This window comes from Carassius auratus, unplaced genomic scaffold (assembly GCF_003368295.1).
Source record: "Carassius auratus strain Wakin unplaced genomic scaffold, ASM336829v1 scaf_tig00002951, whole genome shotgun sequence".
In the NCBI taxonomy this organism is placed as follows: domain Eukaryota; kingdom Metazoa; phylum Chordata; class Actinopteri; order Cypriniformes; family Cyprinidae; genus Carassius; species Carassius auratus.
In genome coordinates this window covers 770,151-794,864 of record NW_020523497.1, presented here as the reverse complement: position 1 = coordinate 794,864, position 24,714 = coordinate 770,151, and the positions used below count along the sequence as shown (strand labels likewise).

Sequence of the window (24,714 nt, the reverse complement as noted above, 5' to 3'; positions counted from 1 at the left end):
TGAAAAAAAAAGTTTTCAATAAGAACAGGTTCATGATTCCCAACCCTACTATTGTAGCTATTATATAGATTTATGAGGTTGTGGATGCTCATTCTATATCACTTTCAGATAAAAGGTCAGAGCACAATTGTCTGTGACCTAAAACTAGAACAATGTGTGCCATACCAAATTAAAGAACAATATGATATAAGAAGACTTTAAAGCTGGACTAATAGTGCTATAACTGAGCATGTGCAATAGGACACAGCCATATTACCTGATCCCTCCGACCGCCCGTCGCTTCCGATGAGAGGCACTGTGATGGCGGCGGTAGCCACTCCGTCTGTGGGTACGGTTGTGTAGACCACCGGTAAGGACTGCACCACCACAGGGATGGTCTGCAGCTGACCCATTTTACTGGGCATGTTCACGGAGGGTATGGTGTGGATGACATGCAGGATCTGCTGACCTCCGACCCCTTGCGTGGACGCCAGGATGGAGCCCGGCGACAGCACCGCCGGGATGGTGGCGCTCGCCGTGATGTTGTGAGGAGGCGGGTTTGCAGGGGAGGAGGTTGCCGTGGCTACTGGAAGGAAAGGGCGGGGCTTGTTAAGCGACAGGTCCACGGGTTCCGTCTGGTCATCAGTGTTGTGTTGTGTGCTGATGTCATGGAGCGGAGGGGGCGAGGATTCGATTTTGAGGTTTGTAGGCTCAGGATATTCGTCTAAGGGCTCTTCTTTCTGTAGAAGCACAAAAATAGAAGAAAAAAAGGGAGATAAGGAACAAATACGGAAGAGCAAATGAGGCGAGGAAGGAGATTACGGAGGACAGAAAGGAAAGGGAGGGTACGGAGCGCTCATGCTCAGCTCTGCAGCAGCTCCACAAAACACAGAAACAATGGCTGGCCAGATTGGGCCTCTGCACTGCAGAGGAGAAGGCCTAAACCTGGCATGAGCCCAGCTCAACACAGCCAAGCCCAGACACACACATTTATACACACATACACAAAGCAGAGATCTGTGTATGTATGTATGAGCACATACTACACCCACTAAACTCCCTCTGCAGTGAGACTTATGAGTAACCTTAGTAAGTAAGGCCTGTGCATTAATGCTTTCGGTGAAGGTAATACAACAAATGAAAAGTTTGAAACCAATTGAAACCAAAACTTTAAACTGACTTTCAATGGGAAAACTCACAGCCATGATGCTAGGATGATGGGGGTGGTTGTCAGGGAATTGCTATGTGGTTGGTAATAGTTGCATAGTTGGTTGTTGTTGTTTTGTTTCGAACATTGCTTTGCAGTTGTTGGTTCTCTATGATATTCTGGTCTCTAGTTCCATTCTTCAGTTTAAGTCTATGGGAAATTTAAGGATGCAAACAGGTAAAAACACTTCAGATTTTCATTAATTATTTTTCTTTCACATCCTGCTAGGCACCAATTAAAATATTTTTAAATATTTATAATATTTTTTAATTCAATATTTTCCCCAATGGGCAGTCTACATTTTAAATTGACACTTTAAAGCTCCAGGTGAGATATTATTATATAGTTGTTTGTTTGTTTTTAAAAGAGATTTTTAATGCAAGCTTATTTTGAAACCATTACTGGAGATGTAAATAAAACAAAATACAAATTTCTTGTATGAAAAATTCTTTTAATTAATCAAATTGCTTTTATTTAATGCTTTACTGTTGTATTGTTTTTTTAATTACTTATTATTATTTTAGGCTTTTATTACATACTAATCTCCATTTTGTCTCTAAACACTCAATAATAGGTATCAATTAATTACAGTATAATAATATTGTTGCCTGCATTAAAAATAAGGTTTTATGTTTATTTGTTGTAATGAGATCTTTCAGCTTGATGCATCTACACAAAATGCATATGCATGCATGGTATTGTTTAGATACATTAAAATGTTTAACTTTTCAATTCACATGCTTAAATGACATCATCAAAAACATAAGCAGCATGGCAAATTCTCCTGACGCCAAAGTCAAGACGGGTATACACAGAGGTTATACAGCTAAGTTGTGTAACTGGAGGTGTTGGGAGGAAACAAGTGAGAGAAAACGAGAGAGAGTGGGCCAGGGTGGGAACGAAACGGAGAATAAGGGGAGAGTGGGTGGGAAAGGCCTACGGTTGTCATGGAAACTGGGAGGTATATCAGCTGACTCATTTTCCCTCTCTCTCTCGATCCCACCCACCTCTCTCTCAGTCTCTCTATGGTTCTCCACCCAGCCACCTCACTCTCTCTGCATCCCCACCCTTTATCCACTCCACCTTTCTTGTCATCTTGAGTTGGTTTCCATTGTTCAAACTCAAAGAAATCATGTAAAGATGTAGCGCTGGAGTCGGGAAAACGACATTGATATGTCGACCCAATTATCACTAGCATGCTGTGTGGGATGTTAATTGATGCTACGTGTGTTCAATATCTATTAGCAGTTGTAAAAAACTGTCTAGGCCTGCGGCAGCAAGTGAGTATTGTGAGAAGGATGAGCCGTTGGCTGTCATTATCAAAACCAATTGTGTTTGATCTGTGTGATCTCTTAGACAACATTCATATTAGCTATACATATAGGATGCGTTAACTAGATTTGTTAACGAAAGCAAATTATGAGAAACAAAAGACATTATAAGAGATCTTCACAAATCAACACCAAAGCCACCAAATTACTGGATATTTTGTCTTCCTAAATTAAACAGATATTACAGATAGTTAAGGTCTCCAGTTTAATGATAATAATGATACTTATATTAACAAAATCTTATTAGAATTTTTATTCCAGGATTTTTGGTACCATGGTAAGTGTATACAATCTAAACCAGTTATCTTTGCATTAAATGCAGCTTTCAAATTGTTCATATATATTACATGATCCTGGCTATTTTTCAAAAATCTAGTGACTCAAAAAAATAAGCCACTTCATTATGAATAAGAGTGGATGAGCCAAGTTTGAGTCCATTATAAAAGAGCCAGTTGAAGAATAGCTGCAAACTCCATATTAAAGAGCCAAGTTGCAACATAACCCTCATCTGTAAGCTACTGGTTACACTATGGCTTAATGTTGCATGATCTGTCAAAACTAAATTGTTACCTTATGATTAACAAATACGATGGAACAGCTGCCTCCCCTTATTATTAATGCACCCCATCCTTAAATCGCCCTTCATCAGGTTCCTGACAGGCGTGGGTGTGAGAGAGAGGACAGGAACAGCAACAACCAATGGCAGGTGGCACGTGATGAGGTACACCTGAATTAAATGGAGCCTCGTCACCACAGTCAATAAATGTTGAGCATGCGTCTCCTCGAAAGGCTGTTACAAGCTGATTGTGCATAGATAAGATCCCTAAAGCTGCAAAGACTAAAGTCTCAAAACCAGAGAGATCTTCTTTATCAAAATTAAGACTCTGCCAAGCCCCCCACTAAAACGGCTTGTTCAAACACGGCCCACATGTCTATGTCACAATGTGGAAATAATTGCTTAATACCACCCAAATGTTCTGGCAAAGAAAGAAGGCATGGTTTCAGCAACCTCAGTGTTGAAGCAGCCATGTCCGGGAGATGCTTTGTGTTTCTAGGCAAAAGCAAAAGCACTTTATTTGGCCTTCTGAAAGTACATGCATTTAGGAAGCTTAAGATTACTTACAACAGAACAGCAATGCATTTTATGGATGACTGTTTCGTGACTTTGCTACGACAATCTGGTGCTTCTGAATCAGCTACTGTAAGTATGTTTTGTTATTAGTTTAAGTATTTGCTATTGACTGTTCAAAATGCGGAGATTTGCTCGTCGTGTGGGAGAAAGCAATACTCACACACACACACACACACACACACATTTATACATATATATATATATATATATATATATATATATATATATATATATATATATATATATATATATATATATATATATATACATATACATATATACATCTATATATATTCACATATACATACACACATATAAATATATATATATATAAATGGCAAAACAAATTCAAAATTTTGCTTCTGGCAATACAAAAGTTTTTGTCATGCCAATAAAGCTCACATAAATTGAAATTGAAATTGAGGGAGACAGGGTCACATCACAGAGTCAGCTGTCTTAACCGTCCGTTGCTTGTGTACTGTAAACACATACAAGCTTTTAATGCTTGTAAAGGGGCAGGTGCTCAAGCACCCACCACCGCCCCCCTCTGCACGTGCTTTTGACAGTACCTGCCATCATGATGTCCCTGTCACACCAACTCCCCTGTTTATTTTGGACACTTTATTTCCCCTTTTTGGGGAGATTTTATTTATGTTAGGTATATAACCCAATCCATGGCCGGACGCCACTCCCACTTGTGTCTGTCATTGCACCTCCCACTACACAAAGACGACAATGGAAGAGCCCATAAACAACACAATTATGATTTTCTTACACAGCTATGATTTTCTGTAGCTGTTGGGTTTTTTCAAATCTTGCTGTGGATATACTACAATATGAAGAAACACAGGTGAAAACACAGACAAAACTAAATAACAGCCAACTATTAGCATATCAAGCACAAAACAAAGATATAAAGTAAATGGAGTAGTCCAGTGAGAAAGTATTGGCATAAACATGAATGAGGACAGAAGAGCAACTACTCATGGTAAAGATTGGCAGCGCAGAGAGAACCGCTCCCTGTTTCTGACTGTGCAGAAATGCAGAACAAATTGAGAGAGCGAGAGAAGGAAACTAGAACTATTATGTGAGATTCCAGTGAAAAAATCCTTCCTTTTAACATTGTTAGGAATGATGGACTGATGGCAGTATGACTCTCTGTTGACCTTAACGACAACCATTAACGGGGAAATTGGCCATTAATAATATTCCCAAGAGAGTTCACCAAGTTTACATTCCACCACAGCACTGAGTGATGAAAAAGCTTTGTTACAAATTAGGTTACTAATCAATTACAACAGACAACAAAAGACTAACTGCAACTATCTGCATTCCTGTCTAGAAACATGATTTTTTTACGTCGTAACGACAATTGATTTAATGTTTTACAAAAACAGGGAGGGGCTACCTTCAAAGAGAGGATAATGGTGCTGGGTAGGTATCTTACAAATTCTAGTCCACTACTTATTACAAATTACATAATGGAAATTGTGGTTAGTAATGTAATCTGTTGGATTACACATTTAAGGTAATGTATTATGACTACTTTTGATTATTATTATTATTATTATTATTATTATTATTATTATTATTATTATTATTATTATTTATTATTATTATTATTATTAACCTAACCCATAAGAAATTATGTTCCATTCTTTGTTACCAACATCATGAAGTGCATTTAGCATATATTCACAAAAAGGTTTCCCAAACGAGGTTCTTGAAAAAACTGCACAGGGTTTTTTTTAATTAATTTTTTTTTTTTTATTAAATCATAAAAATGACTAAGTAAACTTAACTAATTGTGTGGCCTCTCCATTTATGTGTAATTAAAGTCAACTGATGACTAGTGACTGGTGCAGTTCCATAAAACCGGAAGACTTTCCGAATGTATATAAGGGGTAGGGTTTTTTTAACAATGACAGAAAGAGAGAGAAAAAAAGAAGAAACAACATGAATCAATACATTATGAATAATTTACTTATATACTAATTATATTCTATAGAAAAGTAACTGCAGTCTGATTATGATCAATTTAGTACTTCATTTTTAGAACCTGCCTATGTAATCCAAATTATATTTAATCAGGTACTACCCAGCACTGGTGCTGCGCTATGCTAAGTTCATTAGGTTGTAAAAGCATAATGCTGCACCATAAAATATGGTAACAAATTTCAGGAGCCAAAAACAATACCAATGACCTATCAAGATTTTTGATACCACAGCAAAAAGAAAATATTATACACTGACCATTAACACATTCAAAAAATGGCATGTAGACTGGTACCGGTATTCTTGACATCCTTGCAGCCAAATTTCAGTCCGGTTCTCTGAAGCTCTGCTCATTATGCTGGAAATGAACATTTGGTACCAAGCCGTTTTTAAAGACCTTAAAGTGGTAAGACTTCCGTCTGATTATGTCAGGAACATAAATAAGAGCCCATCTTGTTTTATCTCTCCAGACAGTCCACCGTTAAACTGTCATAATAATGACACAAGGTCTATGATCACTATGATAGTTCCTCCCATCCCGACTATGTCCAATATATGCCAGTATACCCAGCCTGGAATCATGCTTGATGCTAAATCTGTTGTGCATCCTACCCTAAACTCAAGCTCAAGAGCTTCTGAGAGCCCACTGCAGGTTTAGGCTGCATGTTGTTTAGTCAGACCAGTCGTTTAGGATTCTGCAGGGTGTGGTGTTCAGATACGGATGATAAAATATAGGAGTGAAAGGAGACAATAGCTGAGGGAGATATAGCATCTGAGTTTGCAGCCCTGCCAAGCATTTGAAAGGGAGTGTCATGTAGCCTCTCCCACAAACAATTCACCAACTACCCACCCTGGGCCTCATTGACCTAACGGGTTACAATGTCAGGCTGTCAACCAAGACCCACTCAATAAACTGATGCACCAGCTTGAAATAACTGGCAACCAATGGTGAGCCACTGATTTTCTTTTTCACAGCCACCTGCCGTATCAGATTACGCAGGTGAAATCGACAGCAGATCTTAACAGCAACTCCAAGGTACTTTTTCCCAAACTGAACTGAACTCAACGAAGAGCAACAGCTACCTTCGACTTTCCCCAGTGGATCTTTCTACAGGTTTTTGATCAGCGGCAAAGCTGTTCTATAATAAACACTGGTTGTGAGTCCAGTCTTTATGAAGCGTCGGCTGGGTAAAAGCGCATTAAGCACAGAGAAGGCTGTGTGTATGGGTATGAAGATTATGATAATAAAAGAGCATATCTTTGTGCCTAAATGCACCTGTTAACTCCAAAATGAGTGTATGTCAGGCATGTATTGTGTATGTGGATGAGAGCATGTGTGTAACCTCTGCAGGTATGTGGTGTTCGTGTGTCTTATGGCTTTATGAGTGTATAGTAATGGAGTGGGAGTGTTGTGAGGGGGTGGGGTGGTGTGTCAGTGTGTGTGTGTGTGTGTGTGTTCAGGCGGAGGGGTGTGGGGAGGCTACATCACAGTAGTTCCAACTCCCGCCAGAGCCTCGTTGCCATGACTACAGCAGAACGAAGCCTCCCTCGATATATCCTATTAGGGCCTTGGCGAGACTTGGAAGGAAAGATAGAAGGTACAAAAAGATTCCACAACAAAGTGAAGGGGAACAAGCACTAGAAGAGTAATATTAATACATAAAATATTATGACTCCTAATGGGGAACTTCAGACTGTAAGATACCATCCGGCAGAGGGAATTGCCTGTTAATGATCGCTCTTCTATTTCTTCATGCTCTTTTGTATATTTAGTTATAGGGAAAAAATTATTTCCAAGTTCCAAAGCATTCATGGAAAACTGATAAATGGACTGTCTTCAAAGAATTTATTTAGCTCTTTGCTGGTCTTAGACACACATGGGATGCATATCTGCTGCATGTTAAATGCAAAAAAGAAAGTGCTTTTCAAAAACAAATTTCAATTTGATTAGCTGACTTTACAGGACTAGGAGTTGGGTTGCACTGATTTTTATCGGTCACCTAAAAAAACTTTTATAAGTTAAAAGGCAGCTACAATAAGCTTTTCTGATTAAGTCAATTTTATTTGCGCAGTTGGCAGGGTAGAAAGTAAACATCACAGACAAATCTATTTCTGGTCACCTTACATCTTGCTCAGACAACAGCTTCCTGTCTTGTTGTTCTTTTCCAGGAGGAGCATTGTGTGATGTCTTTTATTCTAGAAAGCATTTGATTGGACAAAAAATATGTAGTACAAAATGTTCTAACTATCATAACCTTCCTCTAGAGGTGTATGTTGGACTTTCAAATATTTAGTCTGCAGAACCCCCCACCCCCTTTTCCTACAATCAGCATATTCAGACCTCCCTCCATCCAATCAAAAACCAATATATAGAACCAATTCCCCACTGTACTTTTTTTCTTTTTTGACAATCCATTTCACTTGGATGTTATATGGAGGAAAAGATCTGTTGCTACTTTTGTTTCATTGAGACTTTAACGCCTGAGAGTACAAAGTCAAATACTCCTGAGAATCATATGCATTTGTATAATAGATATTGCCTAAACATTTAGATATGCCCTGTCCTTACCTAGAAAGAAGTGATCCAAGTTCATCCAGTCTAGAGGAACCATGAGGACCACTGACTTCATTTCCATGACACAGCAACCACACCCCTTACCAAAAACTGCAGGCTTCATATCCTCCCATCCCACTACGAAGTTCAGCAGCCCCACACACACACATATGCCACATTACAAAAGCTCACTCACCACCATACACTCCACCTCCTCTGGCTCCGGCTTGATTTGTATGGATGGCATCTCCTCAACAGGCTCAGAGGTGGCTGCACTGGATTTCTTCGGACTCGTCTGACACTGTGAAGTCAAGAGCAGAGCGTCAAGTTTTAATCTTACCAACAGTCTCAGGAGTTAGAAAAATCCACAATCTACAATTCGCCCGAACAAAGTGACCCAAGTTCGGAACTGAATCTAGTATAAAGTTAGCAAGAGGCTACAGAGAGAGAGTTAAGGATTCTCACTAGACCAATGTGAGAAGAGTAAGAAGACTTTTAGTCCCTCTTAAACTCAAGTTAGTTGGGGGAGGAGGAAACAAAAGAGATGATGGGTGGAAAAGGCCTAGACTGAACTATACTAAAGATACTTTAGATAGTACTTCAACAATACCTTAGAAACTAAATGACAAAGGTGTAGAAACACAGAAGATTAGATGTGGGAAAAGACAGTTCAAAAACTGACCAGCTGGAGAAAGACAAGAGGAGAAAAGGGCAAATTAACCAGTAGGGAGGAGTAGTCAACAGTGCTGGGTCGCCTCCCTCTTCGAGCCAAGGAGAGTCACACCCAGGTCTTTAAGACTGAGTAGTAAAAGAGAGAGGCCAGTCTCACAGAGTGCAGCAGTATTAGTGAAGAGAAAGAGAAGGGGGGAAATGTGGTAACGCTTAGGCATGAGGGTGGGAGTGGGGGTCATGTGACCCAGCTTCAGTAGATTCCACAAAGAGGTGTGGCCCCCCATAAGCTGGGGTGTGGCCGCCCTCTATGTGCCCCTCCTCCAAACCTGGCACGGACACACGGTGAACACATGCACTGTGAAGAAACATATATGCATTCCTTTTTATGGCTAATGTTGTCTGAAATGGCTGGTAAACACCAGTGTTTGTCGTGTTGTAATGCTTCATACACACTCAATGCGAGTAGAACGTCTGTAAACGGGGTCCAAAAAGCACTCTCCAATTAAACTTGCAGACGGACAGGTATTTTAATTTGAACTGCCACATTTAAGAAACATTTTAAGAATGATACACTCGAAAGAAATGCTGGGTTATTCCAACCCAACTTTGGTTCAAATATGGACTAACCTTACTTTTGAGTTAGAATTTTGTTTTATTTATTTAATCCAGCAACTGTTGGGTCTGACCATATTTGACCCAAATTTGTGTTGAAACAACCCATCATTTTTTAGATTGTAGGCTGACACTTGCTGATGACCATTGACCATTTCTAGCTTTAAAAGACATTAACAATTAACTTAATAATTAAAAATGAATAACATATGTTATTTTTAACATTAAAACTACATACACAGAAAATAAGTTTTCTATTATTTCTAATGGGCACTGATGTACCAATTAAAAGTTCTCTCAGCCAATATAATCAGGGGATGGGCCTCTGCAGGGGGATAGGATCTAGTGCCACACGTCTTTACAACTATTAAGGAATAATCAAAATGCTGAAGACCTTTATCCTGGAAATGTTATCATTGGTTTATCTATGATGCCTAAAGGTTTTTCTTGTATTTATTTCAAACTCTATTTGGCAACACAGGTGTATAATAGTCCTTACGCAGAGCCACCAAGATGAAAATATGAAGTGTGCTTATGTTTTTGTTCTTGGTGCTGGGGAATGGAGAATTGCTCATTTCAAAACTCACTACGAGCAGTACAGTCTCAAATATGCAAGGAAGAACACTGCTAAATAATTTTTATATAATTAAAAATTATCTTTTAATTTATAAAATATAATGCAAAATACAACTTCATGACAGGTACCTTTTATCTTAATTCACCCACAACTCGCGGGAAAAGGACTTTTTGACTCGCAAGTTATGCACGCAAGGCTGGCTCCGGCAAAATGAAAGTATTTGAGCACTTCAATGATCGAGAGTAGTATTTGCCCACTGGCAAATCCTTTGGAGAGATGATGATGTGCATTGGTGAGGAAGCATTACCAGAGTATGTGAGTGTAAATATGTGTGTGTAAAGGCTCCCCTGGGAGCTTGTGCTGTGAGTAGTTCCAGGAATAAAAGAGGGTGGGGTGGGTGTGACCCCAGGTCCCTCTATGCCCCAGCAGGAAGTTATGGAGAGAGGAGGGGGTTCGTATTACTCAGAGAGGGAACATCAAGGTTTAGAGAGGAAAACACAAGGTAGAGAGGATAGCAGAGACATAGTATTGAGTAGAAAATGAAAGAACAGGGAAGATTGGTGGTGGAGGGGGGGAAGAGAGAACCATCTCAATCTGGGTCATGAAGTTCTCACTCAGTCTCTCCCAAGCCCCCGTGGCAACCATTCCCTGCCCCAGTGCGACGTGGGTAGAGTGGCCGCCCGGGACTGCATAGCTCACCACGCACACCCTTCTGTCCATTGCTCCTTCCCCAAAGAGTGTCATACTTTTGGTATTCATATTTAGGAAGTATTGGCAGTAAAAATTATATTGGAACCTAAGATTACTCATCGTGTTAAGCATTCTAAGAGGAGGACCTATAATCCACATGTTAAAAACCGAAATGTTGGGGCAACCAGAGCAAAAAGACCAGTGCAATGCCAAATTGTTAAAAGCCATTATCTTCTACTTCATTAAGTATTTAAAGTTAAAACTGCAATAATAATCAGAAAATGCAATTTACTGTGTACAGTACATTTACATTTACAAATTCAACCAAAGCTGCTTTCAAATGCAGATACACAAAAACTTTAATTCTCCCTTATGTTTACAAAAAAACATCTGGATGAAGGAAGCCACACCAGATTGATTGACTATTGCATGTATTGCAGAAACCGTTAGCAGTACAAACCCAGCCCTAATACCATGACGCATTATATCTCTTGGGCACTTCCAGAAAAATGTCAGGGGCTTCCCAGGCTTGAATCCCAGTTTTTCAAACTTGACCATCAACTGAGACACGTCAGAGGACCTAAGGTCAGCAGAACCTTATTATAAACTGTTGCTCTTTTGAGAATGTTACTCTGGGACTTACTAGGACCAGAAGGGGCTCAACTCATAATGCATGAGGCCCTGAGATGGAAGTAGGACGTCAGCTCTGAATGACTGAAAGGGTGTTCAAAGCCGCATGTTGCACAATCGTGTAACCTGAGATTGAACGTTGGCTTGTGTTCCATACCACGGCTAGACCCAACTGGATCGCCTCGGAAGAGTGGTTGAGAGGGTGCAGGAGAAGTATATACGGAGGGGATAGGGAGGTGTGTTGTTCTCTGAGCAGTTTGGGAAAGTTTTCCTAGCAGCAGGGAGGAAAGGCAGGGCCTCTCCTGCTCCCCTGCTGTCATATAGCTAGTTTCTCTGACCGCTCTAAAAGCCCCTTTCACACTGCACGTCGGACCCGCAATATTTCAGGAACATTGCCGGGTCGCCTTCTGTGTGAAAGCAACCACGACCCGGGAGTGATTACCGCATTGAACCCGGGTCGGGGACATAGTAACATTGCGGGGTTCGACCCGGGACGAGCGCTGTGTGAACAAAAGCCAGATCTAATTCCGTGTCGAAGTGATGACGTGCGTTATCGCGCGACTCTTTGACCATCTGTTTTGAAGGAAGATCAACGTTCGCGACGAAAACATATGTGCAAACTGTAATGAAGCAGAGATCAGTTAGTTCCTCACTTTCCGCGCTGACGCAGAGATCGTTTGCTTGCTTCAGTGAAAGTATAATGTGCCTAGCGTTTTCGACTCGTACATTACACGTCACGCGCTGATGTCACGTGTCGTTACGGGATCTTCAAGGGTTGTGTGTGAAAGCACGCACATATACCGGGTCATCACTGGCAGTGTCAAAGTGCAAAATCTAGCGACCCGGGAACAATTGCAGGAACACTTTACCTGTGTATTTGCACGAATGGCAGTGTGAAAGGGGCTTAAGTAAAACCTTTGCTCAAATTCAAGTACAAGAGCTGCCCCACTCTAGGACCATGTTCCTTCACTGATTGATTGAGGCAAATGGAGGTGGAAGGGAATATAATAGTGAAATCATTCCAAGTTTAAAAGGATATTTGTTGAATCCGTGTCCAAATTAGTGTTTTTAAGGGAAACCCAAGACATCTTATTCTGTCAGGAAAAATAGGTATCACATAGCCACCATCTCTTAAGAATGTCTTCCAAAGTGATATCATTGCATTAACTAGTGTTATTGTAGATACTTACCCAACCAGAATCTGCACATAGAGGATTCAATAAATTAAACTTAAAATGTCAATCTTGAAGTTACCTAACAAACTACAGTAGCTACAGTAACACTCATTTCAGGTTTAGCACTCTAGTCTACATTAAGTATCATATGAAAGCTCACAAAATAAAAAGCGGGGTACTTGGTTGTTTTAGTCTAGAAAGCATTCTACACAAACATTCACACAGATAGCTCTACTGTCTAAGACAATGGCCACTAAGCCCTAAGGTGGAAAAAAAACACAAGCTCACACAGAGTAAACACGAAAATCATGACAGCGGAAACTGATATGAGATCAGATTTTGTGACATGCTGCATAGCAAAGCTTGAGAATATAGAGGTACTGTAGTGATGTGAGATCTTGTTTCCAAGGATCCTGCTCATGGAATAGGATTGCTTAACTCAGTGTGAAGAATCCTGGGTAATATTTCACCTAATCTTAATTAGTAGGCAAAACTTGTGCAACCTTTTCTGTTTTTGCATAATTTACATTTTGGTGAACATTTGCATTAGTTTTCAGTTTTCTTTCCAATCATTAGTTTGCACACTTCGACTGACAGCGCTTTTTTTGCACTTCACTTTTTAAAAGGATGTCAGGTAAGCTGCTTGGTTAACTGATGTGACACAGTTTCACATTCAGCGAACAAGCTAGTAGTGTATGACTTTCTGGCCTGAACAAAGAATTTGCTCATCGATTCATATTTGGAAAAACAAAACAAATCAATTCTAAATGTAATTATGATTAAATTTCTTTCCGTAATGTAAAATTCCCAATCGTGTGGATTCCTATTGAAATGACTGTATTTCCCCCGAAAATATTCAACGAATCACAGAGAATGTGACCACACCTTAAGACAGGACGATACTGTTTGATCGATAAGTGATCAACCATTCATGTTAAATCTATCCTGCAGAATGCAGCACATTCTTTTTTAGCTTTGAGGAGTGAAGACATCATGTGCTCATGTGAATTAACATTTTGCAGATATATATTTTTAGATACATTTAGAACATTTATCAGTTAAATGCATCAAAATTATGACGACTCATCTAGCGCTCACAGGGTATACCAATTTCTGTCCAATGATATTAGCAATAGCAAGTAGCAAATAATGGTTCACAGCTGTTACATAAGCTAAAAGCGCGTGAACTGAACCAACCTCTAAGGGAATAACTGACTGACGAGTAAACTTACTTTGTCTTAGCTTTTCTCAGAGCCGCTCCACTAACTCCATGCACTGCCAAATAAGGTGTTCGAGGACCAACTACGAAAACAAATGAGATGTTCCTTTAGTTTTCAAACAAGACGACAGCCTTTACAACACTTGATAAGGATAAAAAAAATTTCAAGAAAATAAGGTCTCTGGTTGTATGCATGTGCAAATCTGCGTGTACGTGTACATGTTTGTTGCTGCTGTTTAAATATGTCAGAACAGCGTAATTTTAATGCAGTCTGTTGGGGCCTGAGGCACATCTTGTTCTGTGTACCAGCCAGTGCTGTCACAGTGTCCCTCCATGTAATCAACTCATCGGTCAAAAAGCAAAAGAAGAGAAAGTAAAAGAGTGAGAGAGAGAGAGACAGAGAGGAAAAGATAAAAGAGGCAGAAGGGGAGGATACACATGTAAGGTCACAGCTGCATGGGGTTTGTGTGGGGGATGAGCAGGCAAAGGGTTTGGTGAGACACATGGAGCACAGGCTGTGGTGCAAGGATTCTGTCTTACCCTCTGGCTCTTTCCCTTAGCCTCTTAAAGGTACAATGCCTCCCTTTGGCCAAAGACCACCCTGTGTCAGGAGTCTCTCTTTAAAGCACTATGCCCTTAAAAAGTATTGCTCTGGTACCAGTTATAGTTTCAGATGGTAATACAATTGAACTTTGACATTTGTCTAGATTTTATTAATTGCCGTAAGGTCTGGCACACTTTTGTAGCTTGTCACATTAGTGAAATTTCAGAAAAATTGTGCATGCAAAAAAGGTATATTGTCTATTTCAGTAATGTAGTGATGTATGAAGCACAGCTCACACGGAAGTCACTTGCAAACCAAGCAGCTTTCTTTTGGTCAACATGACGAACTTGAACCAGTCGTGAAATCTGTGTGGGGGAAACATTTTGCAGTCACATAAAATTTTTGATCGCATGGATTCCTATTAAAATGACTAGACTGTGCCCATGAAAATTCGCCAAACCATGGTAAATGTCACCACTGTAAATGTGACAGGACAAGATTGTTTGACAAATATGTAAAGTAACCTATTCAGCAGAATTTTGCATAGCAAAAACAGTGCAGAAAATGCTAAAGTTAATTAGTACTTTTGGTTCAGAACATCGGTTAACATTACAAAAATAAGAGGTCATCTTTCAATTCAGTACTGTATCCCTAAAAAGAAGAGACTTATGGCGTTTTTCCACTGCGTGGTATGACTCTGCTCGGCACAGTTTGCGTTTCCAATGCAGTTTAGTTTCGCTTTAGAGTGTGCGGGATTATAGAGTGGTGGAACTATGATGTCACTTTGTAGACAAAAACTCAGAAGCGAGTTAGCATTTTAGCATTTCCGGTCGGTCTCATTGTCCCAGAGTAAATTGATTTTTTTTTTATGGGATCTTGGTTAAATCCCTAAAATAAGGTCCGTGGTTCACACAGGCTCAAGATACTTTCACGTTTTGTTCTACGAAATAAAACACTCCAGTTACACCCCACTCGTGATTTTTTTAAACGGTTACATTTCTTAAAAAAGACAATTGCTAACAAGTTAGGCTCTAGTTTTGTATTTATTCCAGTATGCATGAAAAGGCTAATGTAGCGTGGATTAAAATTCATACACAGAGTAAATCCTTTTCACTGAACACGCCACAATAAGTTTAAAAAAAGTTATGGGAAGCATGGTGGTGGTCATGCTGAAGCTGAGCGAACGTGGTACTATAATTCATTTATAGCCCAAGTTTATATATATATATATATATATATATATATATATATATATATATATATATATATATATATATATATATATATATATATATATATATATATATGTTATATTATCTTGTGAAGATTATCTTGATGGACATAATGTGAATAGAGAATGGGAATCTACGTCATGACGCGCTGGCTTCCGCCATGTTTTAGGTCACGCTAAGGAGCACAGAGTGTAAACCAATGATCTACATCAGTGGTGTAAACACATGCAAATCACCACAGAAAAATCCAACCGTTAACTATTAATATTTTTTTTTGAAAACCATCTTACTCTTAGAAAAAAAACTGAATATGTTAATCTCTTTAAAAAAATAATAATAATAATTGCTCTGTGGTTTGTCTGAGAGGCTGCAAATATTCATTCAGTCTCCTTCACTACACAGTGGTACTAATATCGGCTAACTAATAAAACATTTTGGTTAGAGTATCAAAACCATGTCTATTTTTTAAAGGGGGGAATACATATCTAGATCTCAGTGGATCATTTATTATTGTTAGATATATCATCATATTGCCCAGTAAAATTGCTCAGTGTAAAGAATTAAGCCATTATCGAGGGAGCTTACTAGAAGCTGCTTTGAAACGATTTGTGTATTGTGGATGCTATACAAATATATTGACTTGAATGAACCAAGGTGAAGATTCTTACTATTACAGATGCTGAACAACGATGCCAGTGATCAAATAAATGAATGAATGTAACTTAATCCGTACAAACAAGTGGCTGGGTATCAACTTGCTGCCCCAAGATAATGTTTCCATATATGATTTTCTTCAGTTTGCAGTGTGAGGGCATAAAGTTTAATGCAAACGTTGTATACAGGGGTTAAAGCAAATAAATATTTAAAAAATTGTGATCCTGAACTTTTTTCGGGGGTTGGGGCGGGGTAACACATGCAAAGCATGTGGGACAACTTTAACATTTTAAAGGATACTATGGCAAAATTATTGCTTTCTTTATTCAAACTTATTTTATTTTTCATGAATGTATGGTTGACCTGAAGAATGAAAGCTGTATCATACACTTGGAAATTATGAGCTATATCACTGCATATTGGCTAGGGCTGTAACTAATGAAGAAATTACATGATTGTATTGAACAATGCTAAAAATAACACATTAAGTATTAAAACAAATAGATTCACAGGGCGCCAACGGACTGGTGACGTTTAACCTTACAGTGCGACTAAACGATGTTTAAATCCATAAAATTTTTATATTTGGTCGCATGCAGAATCTTTTAGTTTGAAATCGCAATGTACAATACATGACATATTTAGACATAGGTTGACGTATTCTTCTGTGTTGGCAAAGGTTTATAAATGATTAACGTTTCAAATAGAGATAATGCATACTGCTTTTCCAGATGAACGTTAATTCAAATTCACAGCATATACAGAGGGAGAGTTTAGCCCTTTTCCCACATACACTTTTTCATTCCACGCTGCTCTGCTATCAACGAGAGGAACGTCTGTACTTCCTCATCAGACAACGAACCGACACTTTTTGGTTGTTAAAAAAGGTGCGCTAGTTCAAAACTGTTCCATTCAATCTTTTGCTGGCTGTGCTGATTTAACTCTAGCAGTACTGTTGTGTCTTTCCGTCGAAAGTTCAGTGACACGGGTAGTGATGATTCTCTCCAGAGTTTACATATCATGTTTCGGTAATGCTAAGGTTCACTTGGAACCTCAACCAAGGTGGTACTAAAAAAAAAGTAACTGGTACCAGGTACTGTACCCAGTGGAACAGCACCATTAGAGACTGGCCTCGAGTTAAATCTTTTCTCTTGGCTGCCTACAACTCCACTCTTCAGCCAGAGTCATGCCACCCTCACACACACAAGTCATAGTGGAACAAAAGGGCTGTGTGCAACAAGCGCCCTGCCTCAGAAGAGTCTGCTGGGAGATTAAATGAGAAGCAGCAAGCAGCGAAAAGAGTTTTTGAGGTGAGAGTTGAGACCAATAAAAAGAACCACCTGAATAGGTCACGGCCAACTGAATGCCTGCCGCAGAAGACACAGGGTCTACAAATGGTCTAAATGAAGGACAACCCACTCTACTTCAACATTTCACACTAAAACGATGAATTTCAAGGTGTCATTCTCAAAAAAATGAAAAACTATTATTTGATACTTTGAATTTACATGACATATACACTCATTGTTTTGCAGTCATTTTGATGAATTCTGATTTAATCACACAAATTATATCTATTATTTACCAAAAATCTCCAGAGTTGAGAGATTCAATCAACTCAAACATGATACCATTGATGTCAGTGCGGTTTGGCAACAAAACCGGGTTCCGATCGCAGTCTGCTGATAATCGCTCCTTTTGATTCTGTGATTGGTGATCTCTCAAAAATGTAAATAAGCATTGTAGGCTCTTTCTTTGCAATCTTATCTGTCCGAATAAGAACTTTTGTGTAAGCGTCCATTTTTTTTTCTTTTTTAAAAGAGAGAAAAAAATACAGTAAAAGTAGTAATGTTATCATTGCAATTTCAAATAACCATTTCTAATTGATGGTGTTTTTAAATGTAATTTATTCCTGTACTGCTTCAATGTTCAGTGTCTCATGATGCTTCAGAAATCATTCAGAAACATTTCTTAGTTTTTATTATCAATTTGGTTTTGCTAATTAATATTTTTGTGTAAACCTTGACCAGGGCTCCAAACAAAAAAGAAATCGAGTAAGGAGCCATTGGCAGAATCTTTACCAATATCATGGACCATAAGCATCACTTGGCCACTGAGTGTAGTTTGGGTTCCTCCTCAATGCATCCTGTAAATGTTGCACACAAAAATAAAGGTGCTTCACGATGCCATAGAAGACCCTTTTTTTGTCTAAATGGTTTCATAAAGAACCTTTAACATCTGAAGAGCCTTTACGTTTCACAAAAGATTTTTTCTTTGGTGGTGAAAGCAGAAAAAGGTCAGAAAGAGATGGTTCTTTAAGTAACCTTTGACTGAATGGTATAGCAAAATGCTCCTCTTTATAGTTATTTTTCTAGCTGACTGAAGAGCTTATGCACACAAATGGTTACTGAGGTGAATGTATATTACGTTGCAATGTTTACAAGCTTTACAAGTTTTCCGCAGTTTGAAATGGTATACTGTAGGCTCTCGTATAATATATCCTAGCTTATGATGTTAATTCATGTTCATTATGTACTCTAGAAGTAAAAAGAAATAATAAGTTCACGTGCTTCTTGAACTAAGGCACTAACTGCATTAAAGAGTGCCAAAACTGTATTTATTGTTTGAAATTCATTATGAATTTGGAATAATTTCAAAGCTGATACTTGGTTAATTATAAAGTAACAAAGAACAAAGCTTTTTGAGATTACTGGCTAGCAAGTGTGCTTCAAATAATGAAGTCCTCGGATTAACAAAACACAGCATAGACTAAAGCCTGATTTATACTTCTGCGTCGGACCTACACCGTAGGCTATGCATCAAGGCTGATTTATACTTCTGTGTCAAAACTACAGCATAGCTCCTTCCGTATGTACTTGTGTTTTATGTCTGTTTATGTTTACTTTAATACATTTTAATGTTACACCTTCTTATATAAAATAAAACAAAGCAAAAAAACAAGTGTTATACACAAAAGGACAACGACGCAGAAGTATAAATTGAAAATGACGCATAGCCTACGGCATAAAGGCTACGGTGTAGATCCGACACAGAACTATATATCAGGCTTCAGTTTTCATTTATACTTCTGCGTCGTTGTCTAAATACACACATGCAAACCGTTAGTCTGCAGTGTACACGGGCATGTTGCTTGTCTAACCTGTGCAGACCATGGCAAAAGCCGAAGAAGAAGCGTCTCGTCTGAGAAGCATTATAGCTGCAACGGCTACAAATAAATATAAAATCATTAAATCATTATTTCAAACTACAAGGAGACAACGGACGGGAGAAGATGCCATTCTTTCCATCTCCACAAATCGACTTGTACCACAGCAGATAAACATTGTTTACTGATGTATAATGCTATGTAGTAAAATAAATGATAAGACACTTGTTCTTTCCTTTGTTTTATTTTATATAAGAAGGTGTTACATTAAAATATATTGAAGTGCACATAAACACACACAAAACTCAAGTACAGGTGAATCTCAATAAATTAGAATGTCGTGGAAAAGTTCATTTATTTCAGTAATTCAACTCACATTGTGAAACTCGTGTTTTAAATAAATTTGATGCACACAGACTGAAGAAGTTGGCTCACATTTAACAAAACCCACCAATCTAGATTGTGGTCCGCATAGAACTGACTTTGATTTTAGTCGCAATTTGGAGCCCTGATGACATTTTTTCAGGATTCTTTGATGAAAAGAAAGTTCAAAGTTCTGATTTTTTCTTATCTTTTGTAACATTATTTTTGTCAATTTTGATAAATGTAATGTATCATTGCTGAATAGTATTAGTAGTATTAATGTATGAAAAATCCTGATCAGAGCATGCCTATATATAATCCTATATGATAAAAAGAAGGCTTCAAATAGACCTTCAAATAGGTACTTCTTTCAGTGATCAGACCACTCTTACACAAGACAAAAAAATAAAAAACCAATGCAACAAATAATACCAAGTGATATCAAACACCAATAGCATTAGCACTTTGTATTCAATATTAAAGATAAGTAAATTTTAGCATGTAAGCAATCATATAATTTCAGGAGATTTGCTATTAGATATATTGCTACTTTGAGGGTGTTTTGGGTCTTTTTTGAAGTTACAGAATTGTAATTTTTGGGTGTACTGTTTATTTAAGAATACCGACAGTGATGGCTGGGAATGTATATTGGCTGTAAATAAATTGTCACACACACACATAGGACTTTCTCTTTATTGTTGGCAAAGTCACCAACCATAGCAGTGAACTTGGCCTTATCTCACCACACCCCTCTGACGCAAACTCTGCTGCTACTTCCCATAGCCCTCCCCACCCTAAAACACACACTCACACACTCTCACACAACAGTCCTACCATGCTCACTGCTTTGCCTCCAGTTCTTGTACTCGAAAAGAAAGGTCTGCCCTGCATAAAAACAGAAATGAAGTTTCTTCACAGGACGCTTGGCTGAAATGTAGCTTTGCTAATGTAATGCAAACCTCAATATTTCACCTTGTCTCAAACCATTTAATGCCTGTGAAGCACCCAAGCAGGAAGGAAGAAGTTTCTCTCTTTCTGAAAGCCAGCTCATCTCTCCTGCAGAGCTGCACAGAGAGAGAGAAACGGAGAGCAAGAGAGAGCTGGTGATGTCAGATCGAAAGGCATAGGGGCAAGATGCAATTCCAAAGAACATACCTGAGAGGATAGTATACTTCCCTGGAAGAATGTGCTTAAGACAGACACATTTATGCCTCGCTCCTTACAATTAAGCTACAGTAAAAGGCTAATGCAAATTTCAAGCATTTGCATGTGTTTAGAGTGGGCTACAGGAACAAAGGTTTCGCAAATTTTTTTCCAAATCACGTAATTCTGAGCAATGGCTTGCATGCCGTTTCCAACATCAATAGTCCCACACACACATTGAGACACACCCTCCCCACCCTGAGCACCCCACCCCCGCTCCCTCGTTTCATTGCAGACGGTTTGGCAGAACTGCAGGGGTTGCTATGGGTACGGGATTCTTTTCCTGGTTAATGATTGTGCCGCAATGGTAGGGGGTCATTCTGTCACATCACCTCTAATCTGGGGAGACATGGACAACATCCTTACAGTCCTATACCACACACACAAACACACCCCTAAGCCCCCACTCATCTGAAATCTCACCTCTAACTTGGTTTACTTCCTTTAGGTCTGGGAGCTAAACCACATAACGTTGCAAGTCCCCTTCAACCGCTCGCTTAGTCTCATTTTCCCTCAAGCCAGTAAGCTGGTGTCTTACTTCCTCTGCTCTCTCGGACAACTGAATCCTCCTCAGCCAGCTCTCAAAGTAAAAAAAAAAGACCTTGATCATATCTGAAGTACATTAATTTCTTCTGCCACCAGCAACATACATAATCTAAAAAAAAATCAGCACCCCCAAAAATCCAGCACATTCTCAATGCTTTTGCTGAACTCAATCTCATTTTAATATCAAAGCAACACGGAATAAAAATTTGCCTTGGTTAATGCTAAGGATGCACCAATACCGGTTTTTGATGAGTAAGATACCAATACTTCAATTTTTGGTATTTACAGATTACTGATAACTGTATTTTTATTGCATGTGTAATTTTTACTAATTATTAAATTTAGTGAACTCTCATTTCTACAGATGGCATAGAGGCTGATTCATTTGTAATTTCCAGTTTATAATATACAATTTCCTTTTTTCAAGAATTTAAAAAAGCTTGAAACCCTCGTAAAAGCCATCAACATGCTCATGAATTTAGCCTCTTCCTATGATGCCGTTCAGAAACATGTGATATGTTAAATGCTAACCCTTGTGCAAAAATGTGATTGCAACTATTGAAGCTTGCCAATGAAGCCCATAGTATATTATGCATTTGTTCATACAGCGGATAAGATGCAAATTTCATCATCAGCACACCTACATTTTTTTTTTTTACAAAGTCATTTTTATAACTGGAGTTTGTAACAACTGGAGAGAAATAGCACAGACACTGTACAAGGACGAAATTTTGTGTGCATGGTATCAAATGGAATAAGTTGTAAGATTAGATGTATATGCTCAGCATTTTAGAAAAAGTGACACGACACATTAACACTGATTAATAAATGCATTGGTTCCATGTTTGTTTGTATACCGTGTGTAAGGTTTATGCACATAGTCCAAGTCTTCTCCATTTTTAGTTTATCTCTGTGGCATAGTTACAGAGCCACATGCTGGTTTGGGAAAAAACGGGGAAAATAGGGAAAGCTCTGGAAGCCAGCCAAAAGTATATATTCTAAAAATGAAATCTCATTCCCAAGACTGTCGAATAAACAATAGTAGAAACCTATATCTACATCCCATATCTAAAGGTGTAATGTTGACCCCAGGCCGTAGAATGTAAGAACATAAAGGGATTTTACACCTGAGTGAGTGTGAGAGTCTTTTATGACCTTGTATTAGTGGATCATAAAAGACAAGATGGACTGTCTGTTTTCACACACTGTATTCAGAATAAGGCCTAAACAGAAGGTGTAAGTGTAAATGTCCTAGTATCAGCCTGTCTAAGGGGCCATTTACATGACAACATTTTCAGCCAAAAATGGGAAACATTTTATGCGTTTGCCTGTTTGTTTACACGACAATGGCATTTTTCTGGGATTGAATATTTTCGAAAATGGGTTTCAAAGTTTTTGAAAATGACACCATTGTCGTTTCCATGTAAACACCCAATACAGGAATCTTTTTTAAAATGGTGACACCTTTCTCGTGCTTAGTACGTGTTAGATATGTAGACATGCGCATTATGTGTGGATTTTAAAGGCAAGCGCGAACATTCATACACAACAATGGTGGAGTACCTGGTACTGTTGTTGCTGCTCAAGAGTTTGCTAATGCTTCTTTGGCAAAATGTGGATTTACTTCACCAATATTCCAACCAATCAATCAATATTACAGACGCATCATATACATAGACAGTAAAAGAAATGGAAACAGCGACCCCATTGGATTTAACGGAGAAAAATGAAGTCAATTAGAAGCATGCACTTCCTGGGGGTCGGGCGTACTGCGCAGACTCAAACTGAGCTTGATGACGTAGATATGACGTGAGCAACCTGTAAGTCTTCTAATTGCTGTGCCAGGGGAATCTGAATCACCCACAGAATCTTGCAGAGAAGGCGAGGGTGAACAGGAGCAAATTTTGGTAAGGATTCTGATTAATTATCTCTCTTGACTTTATGCCTCCGCGCCCCCCGACAGCCTCATAGACAGTAAAAGATAGCCTGCGAGCTTCTCCTCCTCTCCATACGGTAATTTCTCTACTGTGCGACAGAGAGTTGCTGGTTATGACGCAATCATTAGCCTATTTTTTACAAAAACTGCTTCTACGGGACCATAACTTAAAGATACAAGGTAATGGAGCCTTTTATACATTTTCCTGGCTCAGGTGTAAAGTTATTCGCTGTCAAAGTGACGCCAAAATGAATGGGAGTCAATGGAATGCTAACAGCAGGTGGGGGTCCGCTAGCCAATGGCGGCGCCCAGGGGTGCTTCAATAAAATATGAAACCTGATCATATACTGATCATATACAACATATAATCGTCACTTCCCTACAGGTACAAGGTGACAGCGCCAACTACTTGCCTGGCATATGTAATACAGCATTTCTTTCTCGTGTAAACTTAGCCTAATAGCCTTCATATTGTTAACATTCTTGAGAGTAGAGTAAGGAAAAAGGGCTTTTAATAGGGGGCAATGGTCAACAAAGCATGTGATGTTGAGGCATTACACCATATTATTGACTTATCTCAAATATCTAATGAGGAAGTGTCCTACTTCAAATGGTACAGAATCAAGTTTATACAAAACAGAACACTGAATCATTTGTGTTGCACTTTTAGAACTAAGCTTCAGGACAGGTTAAGGGTGTGACGCTAAAAGTGCAGTCAATAACACAAGAGGCGATTTAAGACAGGGAGTGAGAGGAACTGCTAGGCGTACACCACTGCCACCCTGCAAAAACTCAACCTCAGTCACACCCAGGGCCGACTGCACCCTTCTGCTAAAAATAACTGTACTCTAGGACAGTTGCAGTCTCTAACTGTCTCAACTCCTAAAAACAGATGCACTTTACATCCCCCCGTCCCAGCTTGTTGGCTTGATTAGGCAGCCAGTGGATGCCTCAACCTATAAACACCCTTCTGAAGTGATGTCACCCTGACAAAACCTAAAGACTGAGGCCTACAGAGTGTAGCTGAGTTTTTGACCAAAGTTTGTCCATAGATGTTAATGATTACCAGCTGTCTGGCACACCCAGACCACTCTCTGTTCCTCCAATGATAATGCATCAGTCCACTCACCTCCTTGACTCTGTCAATAACTCGCGCAGGAGACTCTGCTCCCAAGAATGAGCTCAGTTGCAGAATATACCATATTAAAGGCAAAAAGTGGTGGACAATTACATTAATTAGATCTAAAGACTGATTTATAGTTCTCCTTCGGACTTCTACCGTAGCCTATACATTGAC

At 39.0% G+C, this 24,714-nt stretch overlaps 1 protein-coding gene across 7 annotated transcripts in view; it reads right to left on the bottom strand.

Annotated features, from left to right (window-relative positions):
* Nucleotides 1-24,714, bottom strand: part of LOC113070095 (Krueppel-like factor 8) — a 39,437-nt gene that overhangs the window by 9,888 nt on the left and 4,835 nt on the right. For 2 of the 7 annotated variants that reach the window (XM_026243272.1, XM_026243274.1), the window contains exons 2-3: nt 8,395-8,499; nt 257-719 (exon numbers count right to left, since the gene is read on the bottom strand). In XM_026243272.1, the coding sequence (XP_026099057.1) occupies nt 257-719; nt 8,395-8,499 (568 nt within the window). Of the gene's footprint in view, nt 1-256; nt 720-5,902; nt 6,554-8,394; nt 8,500-13,786; nt 13,857-20,566; nt 20,618-20,704; nt 20,797-24,714 lie in introns of those variants that run through there. The other 5 variants (XM_026243278.1, XM_026243273.1, XM_026243276.1 and 2 more) reach the window with 5 other exon arrangements.